This window comes from Calonectris borealis, chromosome 13 (genome assembly GCF_964195595.1).
Source record: "Calonectris borealis chromosome 13, bCalBor7.hap1.2, whole genome shotgun sequence".
NCBI lineage: Eukaryota > Metazoa > Chordata > Aves > Procellariiformes > Procellariidae > Calonectris > Calonectris borealis.
Genome location: NC_134324.1, coordinates 241,978 through 259,634, shown reverse-complemented (window position 1 = coordinate 259,634; position 17,657 = coordinate 241,978). Strand labels below are relative to the sequence as shown.

Here is a 17,657-nt window from a genome sequence, read left to right as displayed (position 1 = left end):
TTTTTAGAGACAGGAGGATTTCTGTTGTTTTTCTATCTACATAAATCTAAGGCCATGTCTCAGAGGCTAGCTAATTCAGTCAGGATTGGGCACATGAACACAGACTCTGAACAAGGCTCAGCAAAGAACTATTCCTTGTTCATTCAGCACAATCCCACCTGTAGAGCAAGGGTAGACCCAGGAAATGGCTGTGGGACCTGTTGTGCTGCCAGCACTGCCGACGAGAGCCAGGAGCAGCACTAGAAGGTGCTCTGGGAAGGTGCTGAGAGGCAAGTGGGGAGGTGAGCACTTGGTGGAGCTCTTCCAGCTGGGGAGAGCATAGAGAAGGGATCTGGCTCAATCCCGACCATGGCTTGTTGACTGCAGTCAACTTGCAAAACCATCAGGGTTTTTCTGGAAATGGTCAGCACCTATATCAATCTCAGCAGAAAAAAGATGCTGGATTGCAGCCAGGAAAACCAGAATGGCTGGAATTAGATGAGTACGTGCAGTTCATTTTTTTTGTGCTGCAGCTCTTGCATTGACAAGCAGTTCAGTACGGATGGAAAGCACGGGCCGAAATGGCAGTCCCTCCCCATGCCAGGCATGAGCCAGGGACTGCCATGGGTTTCCGTGTCCTTTTCAAGTCATAGCTCACATGCATGTGCAGGAAATAAGTGTTTTACCTGACTGAGAAATGACTCAAAAATGAATATTTCAGCAGCTTAACCTCCCCAGGTTTGTGTAGGCATTTAGGCAGTTTTCCATCTGTCTGAGGCTGGTAAAATTAATTGGGCAGAGGCAGGCAAATGCAGTTCATAATTGAGAGCAATAGGGGCAGTGCTGGGAGAAGCACGGGGCTATGGGGCTGTCCCAAAAGAGTCGCCTGTGTCCAATCACGAACCCTTGTGAGAAAAGTTGCTGACAAAGTCTTATGATTTTCCTTCCTCCTCCAGGGAAACTACCCTTTCCTCTTCCCATTCAGACAATGGGCTGCCAAGTGGGGTGTTCAGCGGCCCAGGCTCCACTTTCGTCCTGGACGAACGAGTACAGCTAACCGTGGGCCTGCAGACCCAGGAAAGACATTTGATCTTGTTCAGTGATGTGCTGGTCATCGCCAAGTCCAAGTAAGAGGAATTCACGCTCACTCCTTCTCCCCAGTATGTGCTGTTGAAGCTAGGCCCTGAGCTATTTGTGGAGCAGGCATCAAAACAACTCTTCTTTACAAATGTAGATCTAAAATGTGGCATGTCCTCCAGAAATTCTTCTTGGTATTAATGTTTCACTCGATTTTCCTGAAAGAAAAGGTTGTCTAATTGGTTTTGCCCTTTCCCTTATGTGGCTTCTTGAAGAAATAGCATGAGGGCACAAGGCAGTAAGGACAGAAAACTGACTCCTGGTCTGGCTACTTCTGCCACACATGAATTAAGAACTTACGTGATTTCAGTTATTAGCATAGACAGTAATTAGCCTAAATCACCATCTACCTGCACGTGGCTCTAGTGAATCACATTGCCCTAAGCCACAGCTGTCCCACTGCAGCCACCAACCCCAAAATCCACTTGCAAAACTTCCGTGTAGTGCCTCCACATGCCCAGACGTTTAGTTTTGGGGGGCTTGTTGCTGTCACTGCATCTGCATGACTGGAATGAGGCATGACCAGGCTGTGGGGGGTCTAGATGTTAGGAACTGGCCTAAGAAATCCGTAATTTGAATTGCAGATCCTCCTCCAGCCTGAAGCTGAAAAAGCAGGTGCATCTGAGTGAAGTGTGGACCGGCACCTGTCTCAGCGAAGTGACAGAGAAGAAGATGGGTCCCGAAAATTCGTTTGTCATCGGCTGGCCTACCACCAACTATGTTGTCACCTTCAGGTATCCCATCAGACACCAGACCTCCCTCTGCAGCCTGGCAGCTGCCCAAGTCTCCCATGCATCCAGCAAAACAATGACTGAGGCTTAGGGCCCTGAACTCTACTACAACCCTTCTCCCCGTTGAGTAGAGGACTTCCACTCACATGAGGCAGTGTGGTAAAAACTTGCATGTTGGCAGACGGTCATCTTAGAAAGGTATCTGCAGGTTGGTCTCTGAGAGCCTTTTAGAGGACCAGCCCTTGCAAGCATTGTTATAGCAAGAGCTAACCCTGCTGCAGAGCATCCTGGGACATCGCAACCAAATCTGCCATAGCAAACCAGCTTGTGCCATCAGATAACTTACAAGCGTGTTGTTTCAGCGCCTGCCAGCAGCCATTGCTGTAGGAGATTAGCCCTGGTTTGAGAATTTTTCATTACAAAGGACAGGTTAGAAAAATGCCAGATGGCCTTGTGGCAGGATTAAATCCTTTATCCACCCCTAGAGTGGCCTGGGCAGCTCCTGGGCAAACCTTTCTCCTGCAGTTGTCTGCCAGGGTGTCCCAAGCCTACAGCAACAGCCTGTAAAGATGGAAAGGTTCTTCAGGATGGGTCTGCACAAGCAGCACGGTCCAGAGCTTGCTTAGCCCTTGCTAACCCCAAAAATAGAAATGCAGGGGAGCATGGAGCAGGCTAGAGAGTAGCCTATTCATGTCCAAATGCCATCTCAAAGGCTGTCCCAATGTTGTGCTTGAGCTAAAAAGGCTCACGAAAAAGCAGGTGAGATTTTTATTACCGGGAGCTCTGTCTAGCCTGGCTAAATTGAATCTAGAGCTGCTGTATCCGCAGGGAGCTCAGGTCACTGCTGGCTCAGGCATCTCTGCTTCATACTCTCTTTTGCAAAACAGAGAGGTCAGCAGTCTTCAAGGGTCGCTCTGTCCTCAGGGGTTCTGCTGGCACAGCTAGGAGGGACTGATCTGGCCTGATGCTTCTCCTTCTGTGGGACAGCTGCCTTGGTGGAAAAAGAAATGGGAACCATACCATGGTTTCATACATGCTGTCTCATCATTTCCAAGGGTCAGGATGGTGCATTCCTGGCCTTAGGTCTCATGCTCTGACATGCAAGCTGCCGTTTGTGTCTTAGTCCAAACTCAACAGCAGTTCTGTTTCCTTCACGTCACTGAGACCTGGGTGACCCATGTTGGCAGCAGAAGCTTCTAGGAATGGCGGACATTGGGAAGGAAATAATAGGAGAAAGAAAATAGCAATTTAAGGTCACTGCAAAAATAATAAGGGCCCACAAGATGAGTTAACTCCAACATCACGGAAAGATATTTGTCCCTTATCTGAACACTCGCCAGCCTGGGCAGGAAATTTTTTTGTTATTATTATTTTTGTTATTTGTTAAAATAGGACAGAAGCAGGAAAGGACTGTGCTTTTGTTCCAAGGCTTTGCAGGAAGGAACTTTGACTTACAGCTATATATAAATGAAACTGGGTAGAGTTTCCGAAGGCTGTTACCAACTCAGGACTTGTTTGATGATCTGTCTTCCTTTTTACCTTCAGCTCAGCTGACGTGAAGGAACGATGGCTGTCAGCATTACTGTGGTAAGTGACCCTCCTTTCATCCTCCTCCTGGGTGGTTCCTTTACAGTCCTCAGAGAAATTTGTCATGCTAGGCATCAAATTGCACTCTGATTTTCAGCACATTAAGTGTCTAGCTACTGTTTGAAAAATCCGCCTTTGAAACTTGAATGCAGAAGCCCCTGGATGAAAGCAAAATTGGTGTTGACAGTGCAGAAAAGATGAAATCCACTAGAAGATAACATTGTTGGAGCACCTTTTTTCCTTTGGAGCTGGAGGTTGGCTTTGCTAATCACTATGGAAATGTTACAAGTGTTACTGGTTCTTCAGATGTTTTTTGATTCGAACTAAAGTTTGTATTTTGTGGCATCTAGAGGCTAAAGTTGTTTCTTTTTCATGTTATGTTTTTATATGTTGTTTGCACTAACATCCAGGCAGAAGTGTTTGTATAGGTACAGAGAGGGGAAGAAGTCTCTTGATTTGTGGAGAACAGTAATGATCCTAAGGATGCTAGAAGGTGTTATGCTAGACACATCTCTCTGCATTAAAGTACTGCCATGTGGGGTTTTACTAGTCTGGGGCCTCAAAGAAAGATAAAGAAGCCAGTAAGAGCATGTGACCACACTATAAACATTGCATGTTATTGTTACTGTCGTAATTAATCTGTATTTATTATAGTGCCAAGGAGCAGGTCCCTTGGACATATTAGATCCAAATCTTAGGGTCCTTCTCAAGTTTGGTTGGGAAATTATATTCCTTCCCCTTTTCTTTGCCTTTCAGGCATATCAATGAGGTAAAACAGAATGAATATGTAAAGAATCTAACCCTTCAGATCTTTGTGCTGGATGCTGACAACTGTTCTTCTGTAAGTAAAGCTAAGAACGTGCTTATGCAGCACTACATGGAGGTCTGTGGGATAGGGGCGGGAAGGCAGGGCTGCGGTGCTGCTGCTGCTATCCCTGTTTAAAATTCAAGTCCCACCTGAAAAGGTTTTAGAGGGTGAGCATCTGGGCAGCTGCATCCTTCCCACTGGAAGCTGACTCTGAGAGTTTTGGTTTGGGAAATCGGGAGGTAGCCAGACCCTTTCCAAAGAACAGTTAATTCTTAAAATTATTCTTGGCCTCTGGCTTCTTTCCTCTTTTTCTTCTGCTTCACTTCATAATTGGTGATGGTTTGTGGTCGAGTGCCCAGTCATCCCTATTTTCAGTGCAATAAGTTGAGGATATTGATGATGAAAGAGTCACTGGTGTGTTCTCCTGAATTAATTTACTGGAATGTGTCCCAGTCTCTTCATATTACTAGCATACATTTCTAGGCTTCATGCCAAGCTTGGTGGGTCACATTTATGTCCTGGGGACTCTTCCCTCAGAGAGCGACCCCAGACACTCGTGGTTTATTAGTGTTGTGCCGTGTTCACCCTTTGGAGTGACAGTGGCACTACTATCAGTCAAATACTGATGTGATCAAATGCAGCATCTGAACACCACCCAGTTCCTGTGATTTCTGCTGGACGAAGTTTTTGGATGGTATAATAAACCTGTGATAGACGAAGTAGCGGAGAACAGTTTTCACAATGTATAGCCCTCACCCTTAACAATGATTCCAGCGTAGTTTAAATTAGTACAACTCTTCTAGTGGTGAACATTTAATAAAGACAGTCAATAGACAGACGAGTGACATTTTCCCCAGATTTTAAAGCTACAAGAAACTGTACAAAAGCTACTTCAACCAAACTTCATGCCTTCTTATTAGCTTCCTATATTTTCTCTGTTTTCCTTTCTAGACTACCGCAGTCAATGTGTCCAATGTGGAAACTGCAGACAGTGTGATGAAGAAGACCCTTCTACAACTTGGACTTCCTGTAAGTGGCAGTTGCATAGTCTGCCAGATCTTAGCTAAGGAAGCTAGCAAGGTCTGGTTTACAGGACAGCGCAGATGTGGAGAAGTCTAGATTTGCTGTAGCTAACCAGAAAGGCATTAATACTCTCTGGACTACAAGATGAAGCAATCTATTTGTGTGGGTGCCAAGTATTAGAAACACAGACATGCTTACGTGCCTACATTAAATTCAAACCTTGTATAATAAAGTCCTTTGGATTTCAGAGGACTTCAATGCTTGCAATCCAGCATTAGGATTGAGCCAAGTTTGTGAAAGGATTATTAATATAGCCATGAAATACTGAACAAATCAGTGATGTTATCAGATGAGCCTTGCCCTTTGCAGTGGTCCAGCCTTTTCCATTACAGCGTTTAACAGGTAGCTTTGACAGTATTCCGGTTGTTTAATACCAAGGAATATATTGCTAAAATAGTGCAGGAAACCATCATGTGGGTTTACATCCTGCTGGCTCTCAGTCTTTTCTGCTCCTGAACCTTTCCCCTTCCACTTCATATCAGACAGACTGATCCAGAGCGCCGTCCCTCCCAGCCATGTGGCTGTCCTGGAGATAGCTGTGCACGTCCGGCACCTTGGCCTGTTCAGCCATTATGTCTGTCTGCTGCTTTCTGAGTGGAGTGCAGCCTCGTGGACCCTCACCCTGGCCCCCTTCACCTAATATTTTTCTCTTCTCTGTTCCTCAACCACCAGGGCAGGACAAGCGAACACCACCTCTGGGTGATCTCAGGAAAAGATGACCCTGCTTACCCTCTCATTGGTAAGAGCTCTCCCACTTTCCCTCAATTCTAGCACCACAGGAACAAGTGATAAATGATACTGGTGTGTGTGGCAGAGAAAGACCTCAAACACTGCACTCTTCACTTAAAAAAAGGAATTGTAGGGGAACTGTTGCTGATGTGAGATGTGACATCAAGCTGATGTGAAATGTCGCTTGGCTTTTATGGTCTCAGGATCCACGTTTAATCAACACATGGTGACATCTTTGAAGATCTTCACACTTACCTCCCTTTTCCAAGCAAATCTGTGCATTTCTGGATGGGAGCCCATGACACGTTTCAGCAGATGCTCCAAATAAACAGGAGATTTTTAGGCTGGCCTAAGAAGTTCTTTCTATGCAGCGGATGTGATGCAAGGGTAGGACATGCCTCAAAGCCCGGTCCCATCCCTGTGGCTGCTGGTATGAGCTTGCAGGGCTACGTGCTTGGAGGCCGGTCGTCCTCTCCTGCTCAGCTTTGCAGGCTTCCTCTCCTCACAGGCAGTGCCTGTGGTCTGGGGCACACTCAGCCCTCATGGCCTTACTGCTAGGTCGGAGCGAGGTAGCACTGACAGTCCTGACAGACAGCGTGTACTTGCCCTAAGGAGCCCACCATTTAGATCTAGCCAGAGAGGAAGCAAGGAAATACACTGATTTACCCAGCATCTAAACCAAAGCTGTTAGATGCATTTAAACTTGCTTCTCTGACAGGTGTATCAATGGTGCAGCCTTTGCTCAGACTGTTTTGCCCTATAGCATACTGCTTAGTTATGCCAAACGAGTAATCTCTGCATTAACTCTGCATTGTGTTGTCAGTGATAACCCCAAAAATACATCCCCAGGCTCTCCAAGGAAGTTTATGCATGTTGGTTTATTAAAGAGATCTTGCTCCAAAGACCATGTTGTTGTAGTAAGACTATTATTCTGCGGCTCATTAGACTGCACGTTTATTTGTGGGTGTTTATTGGTGTTTTCCAAGTCATCGTGGCGCATGCTTACTTTTTGTATCTGTCCAATACGTACTGGATTGTCATAGTAAGCTAACTCCTGCACAGAGCAATGCTTACAGTATCTTGTTAGTGCAGTGGGGCCCATAAGCCTATTAATAAGGGCTTAAACCCAGTTAATAGTGCTTTGTTGCATAATGCTCTGGAGAGCTGCTAATGAAGGGTGGCTGGCCAGGTTTAACTGGATGAACTTATTTGTAAAGCAGTGATGCATAGATGTGCCCTGGCTTCTTTAGTTCCCAGGTGGAGGTTTTGAGCAACGTTGCTTAGAGGCCCAGCTGCAGTGGGAGCCATTGGATGTGTGTGCTTCCTCCTGCCCAGATTTGGAGCTGTTTTCACATAGCTCTGCATCTTTGCTTGCTTTTTACACACCTCTTTGCTCAACAGGGCACGAGCATCCTTTCAGCATCGCATTGAACTGTCTCCGGGACTCTCCTGACCAGCAACAAGGAACCAACAATAACACCCTCCTGGCTGATGGGACAGAGACTTCCTTCCTTGATCAGCTCCCAAAGGAAAAACAGTGTCAGTTTGTCCTGAAACCCAGGCTCCAAGCTCCAATGCCGCTGAGGAGAGGTAGGGGCTACAGGAGTGCATTATGACTAGGCAGAGACTTTGCTGCTTTCCATGGCAATGCCAAACTCTTCCTAGCATCGTACATGTATTCCAGAGTCACTCTCATACCTGAGTGTATGCAAAGAGGAGGAGATTGCAGAGGGGCTAAATTTGTCTGTGCAAATGTTCAGAATTAGCTTTCAGTCCTTGATTAGCTTTCAACTGCCAGCCATTCTTACACTGCACAGACAGCAAGGTTCCCTGAAGAACAGTGATTGAATGAAAGTTTTGCTGGTGGTTGAGAGATGAACTAGTGGTTTCACTGCTGTATATTATCTGAGTGTTCCCATTAAGAGTGTAGTTATTAAACGTGCAATGGTAGAAGGTCCTCGCTTTGCTGGGAACTCTGCCTCCGCTGTAGATCGCTCACTGGCCAGTAGGAAGGACAGACAGGTATGTAACAAAGGTCTGTGTTTTCTTTCAGAGTCACTGCAGAAACACACCAAGAGGAAGAAGTCCTTGATTGACTGGGCCCTGCGCCGCAGCACCAGCACCCCCTTGGGCAGCCCTCCTTCGCAGTCTCCTACCACCCCACGGAAGCTCTTCGGCCTGTCTCTGTCCTCTGTCTGTCCTGACGGGATCCTTCCCAAGCCAATCATGGTAAGGAGCGGCTTGGACTGTTTGTCCTGACATAAACTTGATGTTTTTAGCCCAGAATTTAAAGTCACTTTTGGTATTTATGAGGATTGGATGGGGAAGAAGACCAGCATTTGCCTGTGATTCAGATCTAGCTCAGTAACAAGGTGAAAGCATCCCTCTCCTGTGTAATCCCTATCACTGCGTGCACAGATGTCCATCCTGTTTCACTGGCTGTCTCCAACCAGGTCATCACAAGCTAACAAGGGGTAATGTCAGTGGACTATGCCATGCTACATAGCCTAGACTTCATTCACTACAAGAGTCCACTGGACTCACACTTGCCACAAGATAAGTATACCCACATGAACTGTACCTGCAACTTAGCTGACAGGGTCTTGCCCCTGGTTAAATCATGACAAATCTCTTGTATGCCTGTCCTCTTCCCAGTACTGACTAGGTCTTACACTAATTATGTTATAATATGTGAGGTATAATATACAGAAACAACAGGATAGAGTGTTAGGCTCTTAAGTACAACTGGGCTTTCTCTTAGGATATGCTGCTTCTGCTGTACCATGAAGGTCCCTCTACCAGGGGCATTTTCAGACGTTCTGCCAATGCCAAGACTTGCAAAGAGCTGAAAGAGAAGCTGAACTCTGGAGATGATGTCCAGGTGGATGGAGAGTCAGTCTTTGTGGCTGCAGCTGTCATCACGGTATGTTTGGCCAAGAAACTCAGCTGTGAGCTGATCATACCTTCCTTCTTTAAGGAAGCAACATGAGTCTTTATGGGTAGGGAAGATCTGGGGGGAACACAAAGCATTTTCCCGCAAGGCACATTCTGACCTGGTGGCTTGGCCCATCTGTGTGCACAAAGGTATCTGCCTGACCCCGTGGCGCTTGTTTTCACATGCAGATATGTGCAGTGGCCCTCAGGCCAGTGTTTCATTTTGCACCTCCGTGTACAAAACAGCCTCCAGCTGTAGGAGTAATGTGCACCTCCAAGATAACCATGGTATCTATACAATGCCAAATAACATGCCAGAGTCTGGACTCAGCAATTCAGATGCTGCACTGACATAGGCATGAAGCCCTTTGGTGACCGCAGCACAGATGTTCTTTGTCCTTTCTGGACACACAGAAGAGGCTGCAGGGAGATATGGGAGGACTCGTGCCGTTTAAGTGCAACTGCTCTGCACCCCCCAAACAGAGAGGCCATGCTCAAAGGAGCTGGCCTGTACTGTCTAGACCCTAAGCCTTCACCCTCTAATCAGCTAGCAGGCAAGAGGGAAAACGGCTGCTAAATCCAAGCAGAGGGGTTGTGGTGGGTGAAGGATGAAGCTTGCGATAAGACCCAAGTTTCAGTAAGAAAAAGCCTATCTTTTGCACTGGCAATTAAATCTGGTCAGAACAATTCAGGCACCTAAAGTATCAAAACACATCCCTGTCTCTTGCTCTTGTTGGCCTAATCCAAGAAGCTGTTGACTGGGAGGATATTCAGGCACTTTCCAACGCAAGCCATGTAAGTTGTTAAACAGTCCCCTGAGAATAAAACAGCAATCCTCGCAGCTGAGAAATGTTTCAAACAGAATTATGCACAGCCTTAGGTAGGAGTCCTTTGCCTGCTGCAATAGAGATCAGTCCTGTTCTGGAGAAGGGGCAGGGCACCTTCTGCTCACCCAGCCAGCAGCTGCAACACAGTTCTGCAGTGCTGCAATGGAGAGCCCTGAGGAGGACAGCTTGGTGGAAGTGGGGAGGGGAGGAGAAATGTATTTGTGTCATGTCTTGTTTTATCTTGTGCTTAGTATGAATAAACAATGACTATATGCATCATGAAACCAAAACAAGGAATTCAAAACTGACCAGACTGCTCTGCATATATATATTTAATTCAGGATTTTCTCCGAAATATACCTGACAGTGTTCTATCCTCAGACATGCACGGACTGTGGATGGAAGCTGTGGACACGGAAAATCGGGCACATAAGATTGAAGCTATCAAAAGGTTTGTAAAAGCCTTCGTAAAAGCTGCTTTTGGTGGGAGAAGGGGGGAGCATACGGCCCTAAGCATAGACTTCATCTTCTGGGAGACTCCTGGCAATGCTCCAGGCCACAGTAGAGCTATTGCTGATTCCCAGTGTCACTGGTCAGAACGTTTTTCTTTCAATGGTCTTTTATGAACATTGTTAACATCTCTGACCCCAAAAAAGGTCATTAAAAAATTATTTTCTGATGACCAGTTCAAATTACCAGAACCAGCAAACTGAAAAAGCACAATAATTCAGCCACCTGGAGTACATCAAATGTTAGTGGAATTAGATCTTTAACAATGGTAACTTTTTTCTTATGTGCACAAAATGAAGTTGATCATCATACTGGCAGCTAGAAGAAATAGCCTTGCCAAGATGGTGACTGGGACCTTGAAAACGGCTTTACTGCCTGAAACTGCTGCGCTGAGCAAGAATAGTCTATCAGCATCCTGTGGGTTATGCAGTATATCAAACCTCTTCTTGTCAATGGCTCAGCTCAGTTTTTGAACCTTATCATTTGGCCTGGGCCTCCTTCCTCCATTGTCTCTATAGCATGGGACACAGGCAATGGCATTGTCTCGTGTGCTGCTGGCCTGGAGCTGTATGCATCTCCTTTGGGCGATCATTGTTTTGTTAAGGGACTTCTGCCCACGTTCTGGGCCTAAGTCTCTTGGTCTTTCCAGCTCTGTGACCAGAGTGGGTGGGCAATGTGGATGTAAAGTTGTGGCTCTCACATAAGTTGGTGGAGGGGAGTGACACGGTCTTATTTTATTATCAAATGTGAGTGTCTCAAACCGGTTGCAAAAGGGCAGGAGGGGGCAAAAGCTTTGGGAAGCAACTTCTGATATTTGAAGAGCGGATTTTTGTGAACAGCACTGTTTTCCTTTGTTCCTACCCCCTGAATAGTCTAGTCAACCAGCTTCCGGAGGCCAACCTCATCTTACTCAGACACCTCTTTGGAGTCCTGCATCATATTGAGCAGAATTCCGGCGTGAATCAGATGAATGCCTTTAACCTGGCTCTTTGCATAGCACCCAATATGCTGTGGCTACCAAGTCCCACTGGGCCTGAAGAGGAGAGCAGGTCTACAAAGAAGGTAATCGTTCATGGGTTTGGCCTCATGCTTGTCTTCCCCTTTTACTGCTTTTTGTGGACACTGTATTTTGTAGACTAAAGGAAAGCATAGGATCAGTGACAGTGCTGGCTGAGTGGCCTCCAGGCTTCGTCCTTTCCCCTGTGCAGCTGTGCCCATGCTGGTAGGGGAATTTAGCCACTCAATTTATCCCGGGTGGAAAGGGAAGCTGTGGTTGCTTTACCAGATGAACTTCCTATATGGTCAAGCAAGCACAAGAAAGATGGAGCAGCTGAAGTTAGACACTGCCACTTCAGCTGGGTCTAAAGCCATCTTGCAGAGACAAAGTAAGCAATGAACAGACGGCGCATCAGAGGGGAGGAATGCTTGCTTGTAGCTTATGAGGTGTTATCAATAGTAAGGAAAATTGTAGAACGTGCTGTACCAGTTCACGTAGCTCATATTCTTGCCCCAGCTGTTGTTCATACAGACGCATTGCCACGTTCTTAGCAGCTTCTTGAGCAAAAGTTCTGTAGGAAATTGTATCTTTGTCAAAGGAAAAGGAACATTCTGGGACTGATTTGACTTGCTTTATATAGCTGGCTATATTTTCATGAAACTGACTCTATATAAATTCATGTCTTTGCCAGGTGGCCTTGTTAGTGCAGTTCCTGATCGAAAACTCAGGAGAGATTTTTGGACGTGACATTGCTTCCTTGTTTCAAAGACCAGACAAAAAGAAGTCCAAAAACTCAGAGGAATCTCTGGGTAAGTTGGTGGTACTGTATCTTCCATAAATGTTTAAAATCTTTTAATAGGTAAACTCCTCATGCAAAAGATTTTGCTTTCCCTTCATGTCTCTTCCAAGGAAAAGCATTGAAAAACAGTTGGATTTGGTTCTCCCTTTGCCTGTCAGGAAGTGAGGGCAAAGCAGAGGGCTGCGGTACATCACTTCAAATGTGTCCCTGAGGGTGGTTGTCTTTCTCTGTGGCTGCTGTTCAACCTATTCCAGCCATCACAAGAATTTAGTGTAGCCTTAGCAACGCCAGGTCCCAGCAGTCTTTTCTTCCAGGTTAGTTCTGTAAAGCTAAACCAAATGGTTGAATGGAAAGAGATCGGCTTGTCTCTGTTAACTATCCTATGAATATAGGCCAGTGCTGAAAGCTCAGGTCATCAAGGCAGAATTTTTGATATTGTTGCCAGTCCTGCTCTGGTCCCTGTGAAAATAATGTATCGTCTTTGCTTTTCCATAGGCTTGATAATATTTCCCTGCCTTGGCTGTAAGGTACTATATGGGGTTAGGAGACATAGGCAACAAATTTATTTGTGTTCTCTGCCCCAGGCATAGGCGTGGCTCAGCATGATGATTCCTCTGATGAGCTGGAATTTTCTGCTTGTGACCCAGAAGGACCAAAGCACCACCTGGTACCCGAAACAGATGCCATTTTTGAAACATCCAGCAGCTTGTTACTCGATGAGGATCAGGAAGACTGGGACTTGTTCAGTGAGATCACAGCCTGCTACCAAAGCAAAGCCCGGAAGAACACCAGTGCAGACAGCTATGACCTCCTGGAAGAGGAGGGCTCCTTCTGCTCCATCGGCTCAATACGCTCACTCAGCCCGGCCAGGGACCGGTGCTCATCAGAGCCCAGCGTCTGCCTCAGCTCCCAGCTGCCTGCTCAGAGCCATGAGCCGGTGGCCCGCCAGTCCAGCTGCGATGCCACCATCATGCACAGCCATACAGACTACATCCACAGGCTCAAGCAGCTGCAGGTGGAGAGCCAGAAGTTGATTGATGAAGGCCTAAGCCCTGGGGTTAACAAGGCCAGGCAGAACTTGCGGCAGTCGCCTCAGACCAGCTCCAGGGTCAAGCAGCTCAGTCTTCAGAAATCCAGCCTGTCCAACAGGTCCAGCTTCTCTAGCCTGTCCTCTACCACCACCTCCCCATCTGCCTCCTCACTCAGCTCCTTAGACAGTGCTTTCTCCTACTGCTCAGAATCATCAGCCATTAGTCCCACAGATGTCTCATCCCTGCCGTTCATGTTCGGCACGTCTGCCAGGCTTCATGCTGTGTCCCCCAAGACTGCCAAGAGGTCCCCAAAAGAGTGGCCCAAGTCCTTCACGTCTCCTGTGCCTTTACAACTGTGTGACCTGCACAGTTTCCATGAGAATGAAACCAAGGCTGTAGAGAGCAGTCATTGCTTTGGAGAGAGGAAAAGTTTTCCACCTGTCAGCGGAGCTGCCGTGGGAAGCCCACTAACTGACATGGACTGGGAAGAAGAGGAGAGACAGCTGGGTTGTGTAGGGGTCCCTGGCCCAGGGCTCAGGAGCCAGGATTATACCAAAGAGTTTGAACAAAACCCTGAGCTCCCAGCTGCCAGCCCAGCCAGCGAGAAATCCCCGCAGGTCAGCCACCAGCGGCATAGGGAGAAGGCAGTGAAGAACATCATAGAAATCAAAAGCATTGATGCCTGCCCTCCAAGCCAGGAAAGCCTGAAGCGCACCAAGATAACTTTTTACGTAGCCCCACATAAAGCAAGCTCTTGGGGGTCTCCAGTGGAAGAGGAAGAGGAGAGATCCACGGCAAACACCAGCAGCAGTGACTCGCCCAGCAGCAGCAGCAGTGAGCAAAGCCTGTCCAAGAGCTTGCAGACTGTGAATGTCCACATCCCCCAGACAGTTTTCTACGGGCAGAATACCCCCCTTGTCCTGCAGTCCATCTCCAGGCGCTACCACCATGAACCAATGATCCCGTCCCCCCAGGCAGAGCACAAAGAGAGTCCCCAAAGTGCCTCCACTCCCGAGGAGCTGGAGAGCAAGCCAGTGGAAACGGCGCAGGCGCCAACCCAGAGCAAGGGCTTCAACACATTCAGCCACACCATCCGTATCATCCTCCCCGCCTCCATTCGAAACACTGTCAGGGAGTATTTCAAGCACGATGAAACTAAGACCTGTCCCACAGCTGAGGCAGAAGCGGTGGAGAATGAACTCCTTCGGAGCAGGGTGGAGTGGCTCAGGAGCCAGCCACTGGCAGACGTGGCCGCAGAGGAGCGTGATACAGTGGTGTTTGCAAAAGAGACATTTGTTTAGGGAGATGGGTGTGGAAGAACTGAATATTTTTTTGTGTATGTGCAGTAGAAAATATTCTGTAAGATAGGATCAGGATGTGAAGAATCTAACAGGCTGCATGGGGCAATAAGTGTAAAGTTACACTAATGTGTATGTGATGTTGGGGTTTAACGTTCATTTTGGCTGGGGCGAGGGCGGGGGGGGGTTGGTTTTTGTTTTTTTCTTTACACCCTTTTTCTATGGAAGAGACTTCACTGGCTGGGTGTCTAGTGGGCTGAATGCCACCAGAGATTCCCTGGCCACGAATTAGCTGACCTGTACAGGGTCTGACTCCATTTTTTTTTTTAAAGCGGGAAAGGAGAAACTCTGCTTTATTTTCTCCAGTCCGCTGCTGATGTGTGCGGATGACTGGAGAACCGGGACAGCTAATGCTCCATCAGAAGTAGTTAAAAATCTTTATGCTTGTGCAAAATCCTCCACTATTCACTGTTCATCACCACCATTCATCCAAAGGAAGACCCTTCACCTCCATCCCAGAAATCACTGCTGCTTCTCTCTGCTCATCTTTTGTCCCCCACTGGTCTCGCTCACAGTCTGCGTTCATTACTGTTTGAGGTTGGGTTCCAGAAACACCAAATAGAGCCCAAAGCCCAGCTTTTACTCACAGATGGCATATGTAACATTTTAACCCCAAGATTGCTTCCCCCCCCCCCCCCCCCCGATTAATTGTGCATTGATTCTCTCTTCTCATCCCTCCCCCAAAGCTAGCATTTGACAGAGCCACAGTTACTATAAAGGATTTTAGCACTGTCACTTTGGCAGGGCTATGAACGTTTGTCTTCTTCGGTGTCCTCTGGGAGTAGCTGGTCCTTTTAGTTCTAGTAGAAGTTGACATTATATTTCTGTAAATGATGGTGACATTTCAGAAGGCCCTCTCCAGAGGCAGTGTGGATGGGGCAACCAACCAAATTCCTCGTCATGCTGAGAGGGATTTGGCTTTAGCATGAGGTCAAGGAGTTGTGGAAGTTGTCAAGAATGCCATCAAGTGGGTGCTGAAGCAAAGTCCCCTCTGGCCAGAAAGTTGTCAGACAGTCCACAAACTGAGAGTGTCCAGACTTCAACAGCACTGATGCTGTCTCGGAGAAACAGTGAGTTCCCACTCAGCATAGCACGTGGCCCAGTGTGCTCCAGCAGAATTAAGTTTGGGGAAGTGCCAGGCAGGGATGCGCTAAGCAGGCTGCTTGTGTTGCACCACTAAAGAAATGCAGCCAGCGGACTCGGAGCATCCCTGTGATTCCACTCAAAGCAATGCTGAGAAACGACATAGCCGTAATGGGACTGGCTTAGAGGGTTGGGATGCTGCCAGCTGAGCTCTAAAAAGAAGCTGCGAGCACCACGTTGGTTTGACAGGCGTTAGGAAAACGATGGGAAAAGTCTCAAAGGTTAAAAGGTTCAGGATATTTCATTTGAAAGTTATGTGAGAGTTTTCTAAGGTGGTTTCTCTCAGAGAGACACTCCTTTTACTCAGTTAACAGTGACGAGGTGAAGGACAAGAGAGTCCTAATGATTGAAAGGTAGTCCTTGTGGAGTAAGTGCACCCTGCAAGTTGCTGAGAGTCTGCAAATAGCCATACCTGGAGTTGCTTGACACCTGCCACGGTTCAGTCCTTGCACAGAGGGGGAAGCCGCCTCTGTAAAATGATGTAGTAGGTACAAATGATGTAGTAGGTATCAGACACCTCTCCTCATCTGCCAGGTGCTGTGACAGTCAGTGCCAGGAAACTGGCCAGCACTCCAAATTCTCACCATTGAATACCGGGGCAGAGGAGAGAGTAGGAAGCCCGGAGCCCACTTTCCAAGGTGTGTAGAGTTTGGTTTGTTATATGCAGGGTGCTTAACGCTCAGATGTGGCACTCTGTGTCCCAGATCACCTTGATGAAATGTGTATATAATCGTAATACAACCCCCCCGCCCTCATTTCCCTCACACATGAACGCTGACCAGGCATTCACAGTCTTTTTTCCAGAGCTACAGTTGTAACTATTTCAATAAAAGACACACAAGTTTGTTTGTCATTGTGGTGCAGTGATCGCCTTTTGTTCCCTTGCTCTTACTTCCCTCTCTTCCGTGCCTGGGTGGGGGTGTTTGCAAAACACCGAACGGTGCTGTGAAACACAGATGCTTCCCACCCCAGATCTGCAAGGCTGGCCACGCTGACGAGGAGCCCTCTTCCAGCAAATCAGCTCAGGCATTACTCTTAGTTGTGTCTTTTCAGGAAGGAGAAACAGCACTAAATATTATGAGAAAAGTCAGTCTGTACTTAGAAGAGAGATTGTCCTATATTCTAAACATGCTAATGGATTGTAACCCTGCTCAGCGTCTGGGCTGGTCTCAGTTCAAACGAGGGCGACCTGGACCAAATGCAGAGTAAGAGCTCACAATTTGCGTCACCTAAAAAAATAACAAGCAAGTTAGAGAGAGATTCGTTTATAGAAACACTGGGAGAGGTGGGGCAAAACACACATTTTCCTCTTCTCATCTTAGGCTGCCTAATATGGGCGCATTTCCCTGGATAGTTGCTCTAACCCAGCTCTCTATTAATAATTTTCCTTCTTTTAAAACAAAACAAAATCCTCCACAATTCAGCAGAAAAGACAGCACAAACCAGTGGTCCCTTTGGGAGGGTGCCACGCGACAGAGGAGACTTGGCCCCCACAGGGCACAGAGACCTCGCGTACCTGCTGCCTCTAGGCCGGGGCAAGGAAAGCTGCAGCGCTCCTGTCCCATCCGCCCAGGCAATAACGCAATTCTGAGAGTGCGGCTTGCTGGAGACCGAGATTCTCCCCATGTTTTGGCACCCAATCCTATATCCACTAAGTTAGCAGAAGTGTTCCCCTTTCTTCCAGGCCATCAAAATACATGTAGCAAATCAGTCAGATTTCCTAGGGATAGCAGATGGGGAAACCTGTGAGCTGTGCCACCATCCAGCACGTTCCAAGGGTAGCTGAGGAACAGGTAAGTGCCTTCCTGTAATGCCCCGCCTCTCAACCCCCCAAATCCTGGCCACAGCCCCCATGGGACTGTGCCATAAAGACAAAAAGGACCCGGAGCTCCCGGCTTCTGCTGAACAATAATGCCAAACTACAGCTTTTAATCCCAGGAAACTCGAGGCCACAAGTATAAATTGCCCGAAATACAAATTCTGACTTCATTCTTATGAGAGCAC

General features: G+C 47.3%; 1 protein-coding gene across 3 annotated transcripts in view; it reads left to right on the top strand.

Annotated features, from left to right (window-relative positions):
- Positions 1 to 16,506, top strand: part of LOC142087553 (rho GTPase-activating protein 20-like) — a 35,042-nt gene extending 18,536 nt beyond the window's left edge. For all 3 annotated transcript variants that reach the window (XM_075161874.1, XM_075161875.1, XM_075161876.1), the window contains exons 3-15: positions 936 to 1,106; positions 1,701 to 1,850; positions 3,393 to 3,434; positions 4,191 to 4,275; positions 5,194 to 5,271; positions 5,998 to 6,064; positions 7,456 to 7,644; positions 8,108 to 8,283; positions 8,816 to 8,977; positions 10,157 to 10,266; positions 11,198 to 11,387; positions 12,014 to 12,131; positions 12,706 to 16,506. In XM_075161874.1, coding sequence (XP_075017975.1) covers positions 936 to 1,106; positions 1,701 to 1,850; positions 3,393 to 3,434; positions 4,191 to 4,275; positions 5,194 to 5,271; positions 5,998 to 6,064; positions 7,456 to 7,644; positions 8,108 to 8,283; positions 8,816 to 8,977; positions 10,157 to 10,266; positions 11,198 to 11,387; positions 12,014 to 12,131; positions 12,706 to 14,453 — 3,286 coding nt within the window. In that variant the 3' untranslated portion in view covers positions 14,454 to 16,506. The remainder of the gene's footprint in view (positions 1 to 935; positions 1,107 to 1,700; positions 1,851 to 3,392; positions 3,435 to 4,190; positions 4,276 to 5,193; positions 5,272 to 5,997; positions 6,065 to 7,455; positions 7,645 to 8,107; positions 8,284 to 8,815; positions 8,978 to 10,156; positions 10,267 to 11,197; positions 11,388 to 12,013; positions 12,132 to 12,705) is intronic.
- The last annotated feature ends 1,151 nt before the right edge of the window (positions 16,507 to 17,657 follow it).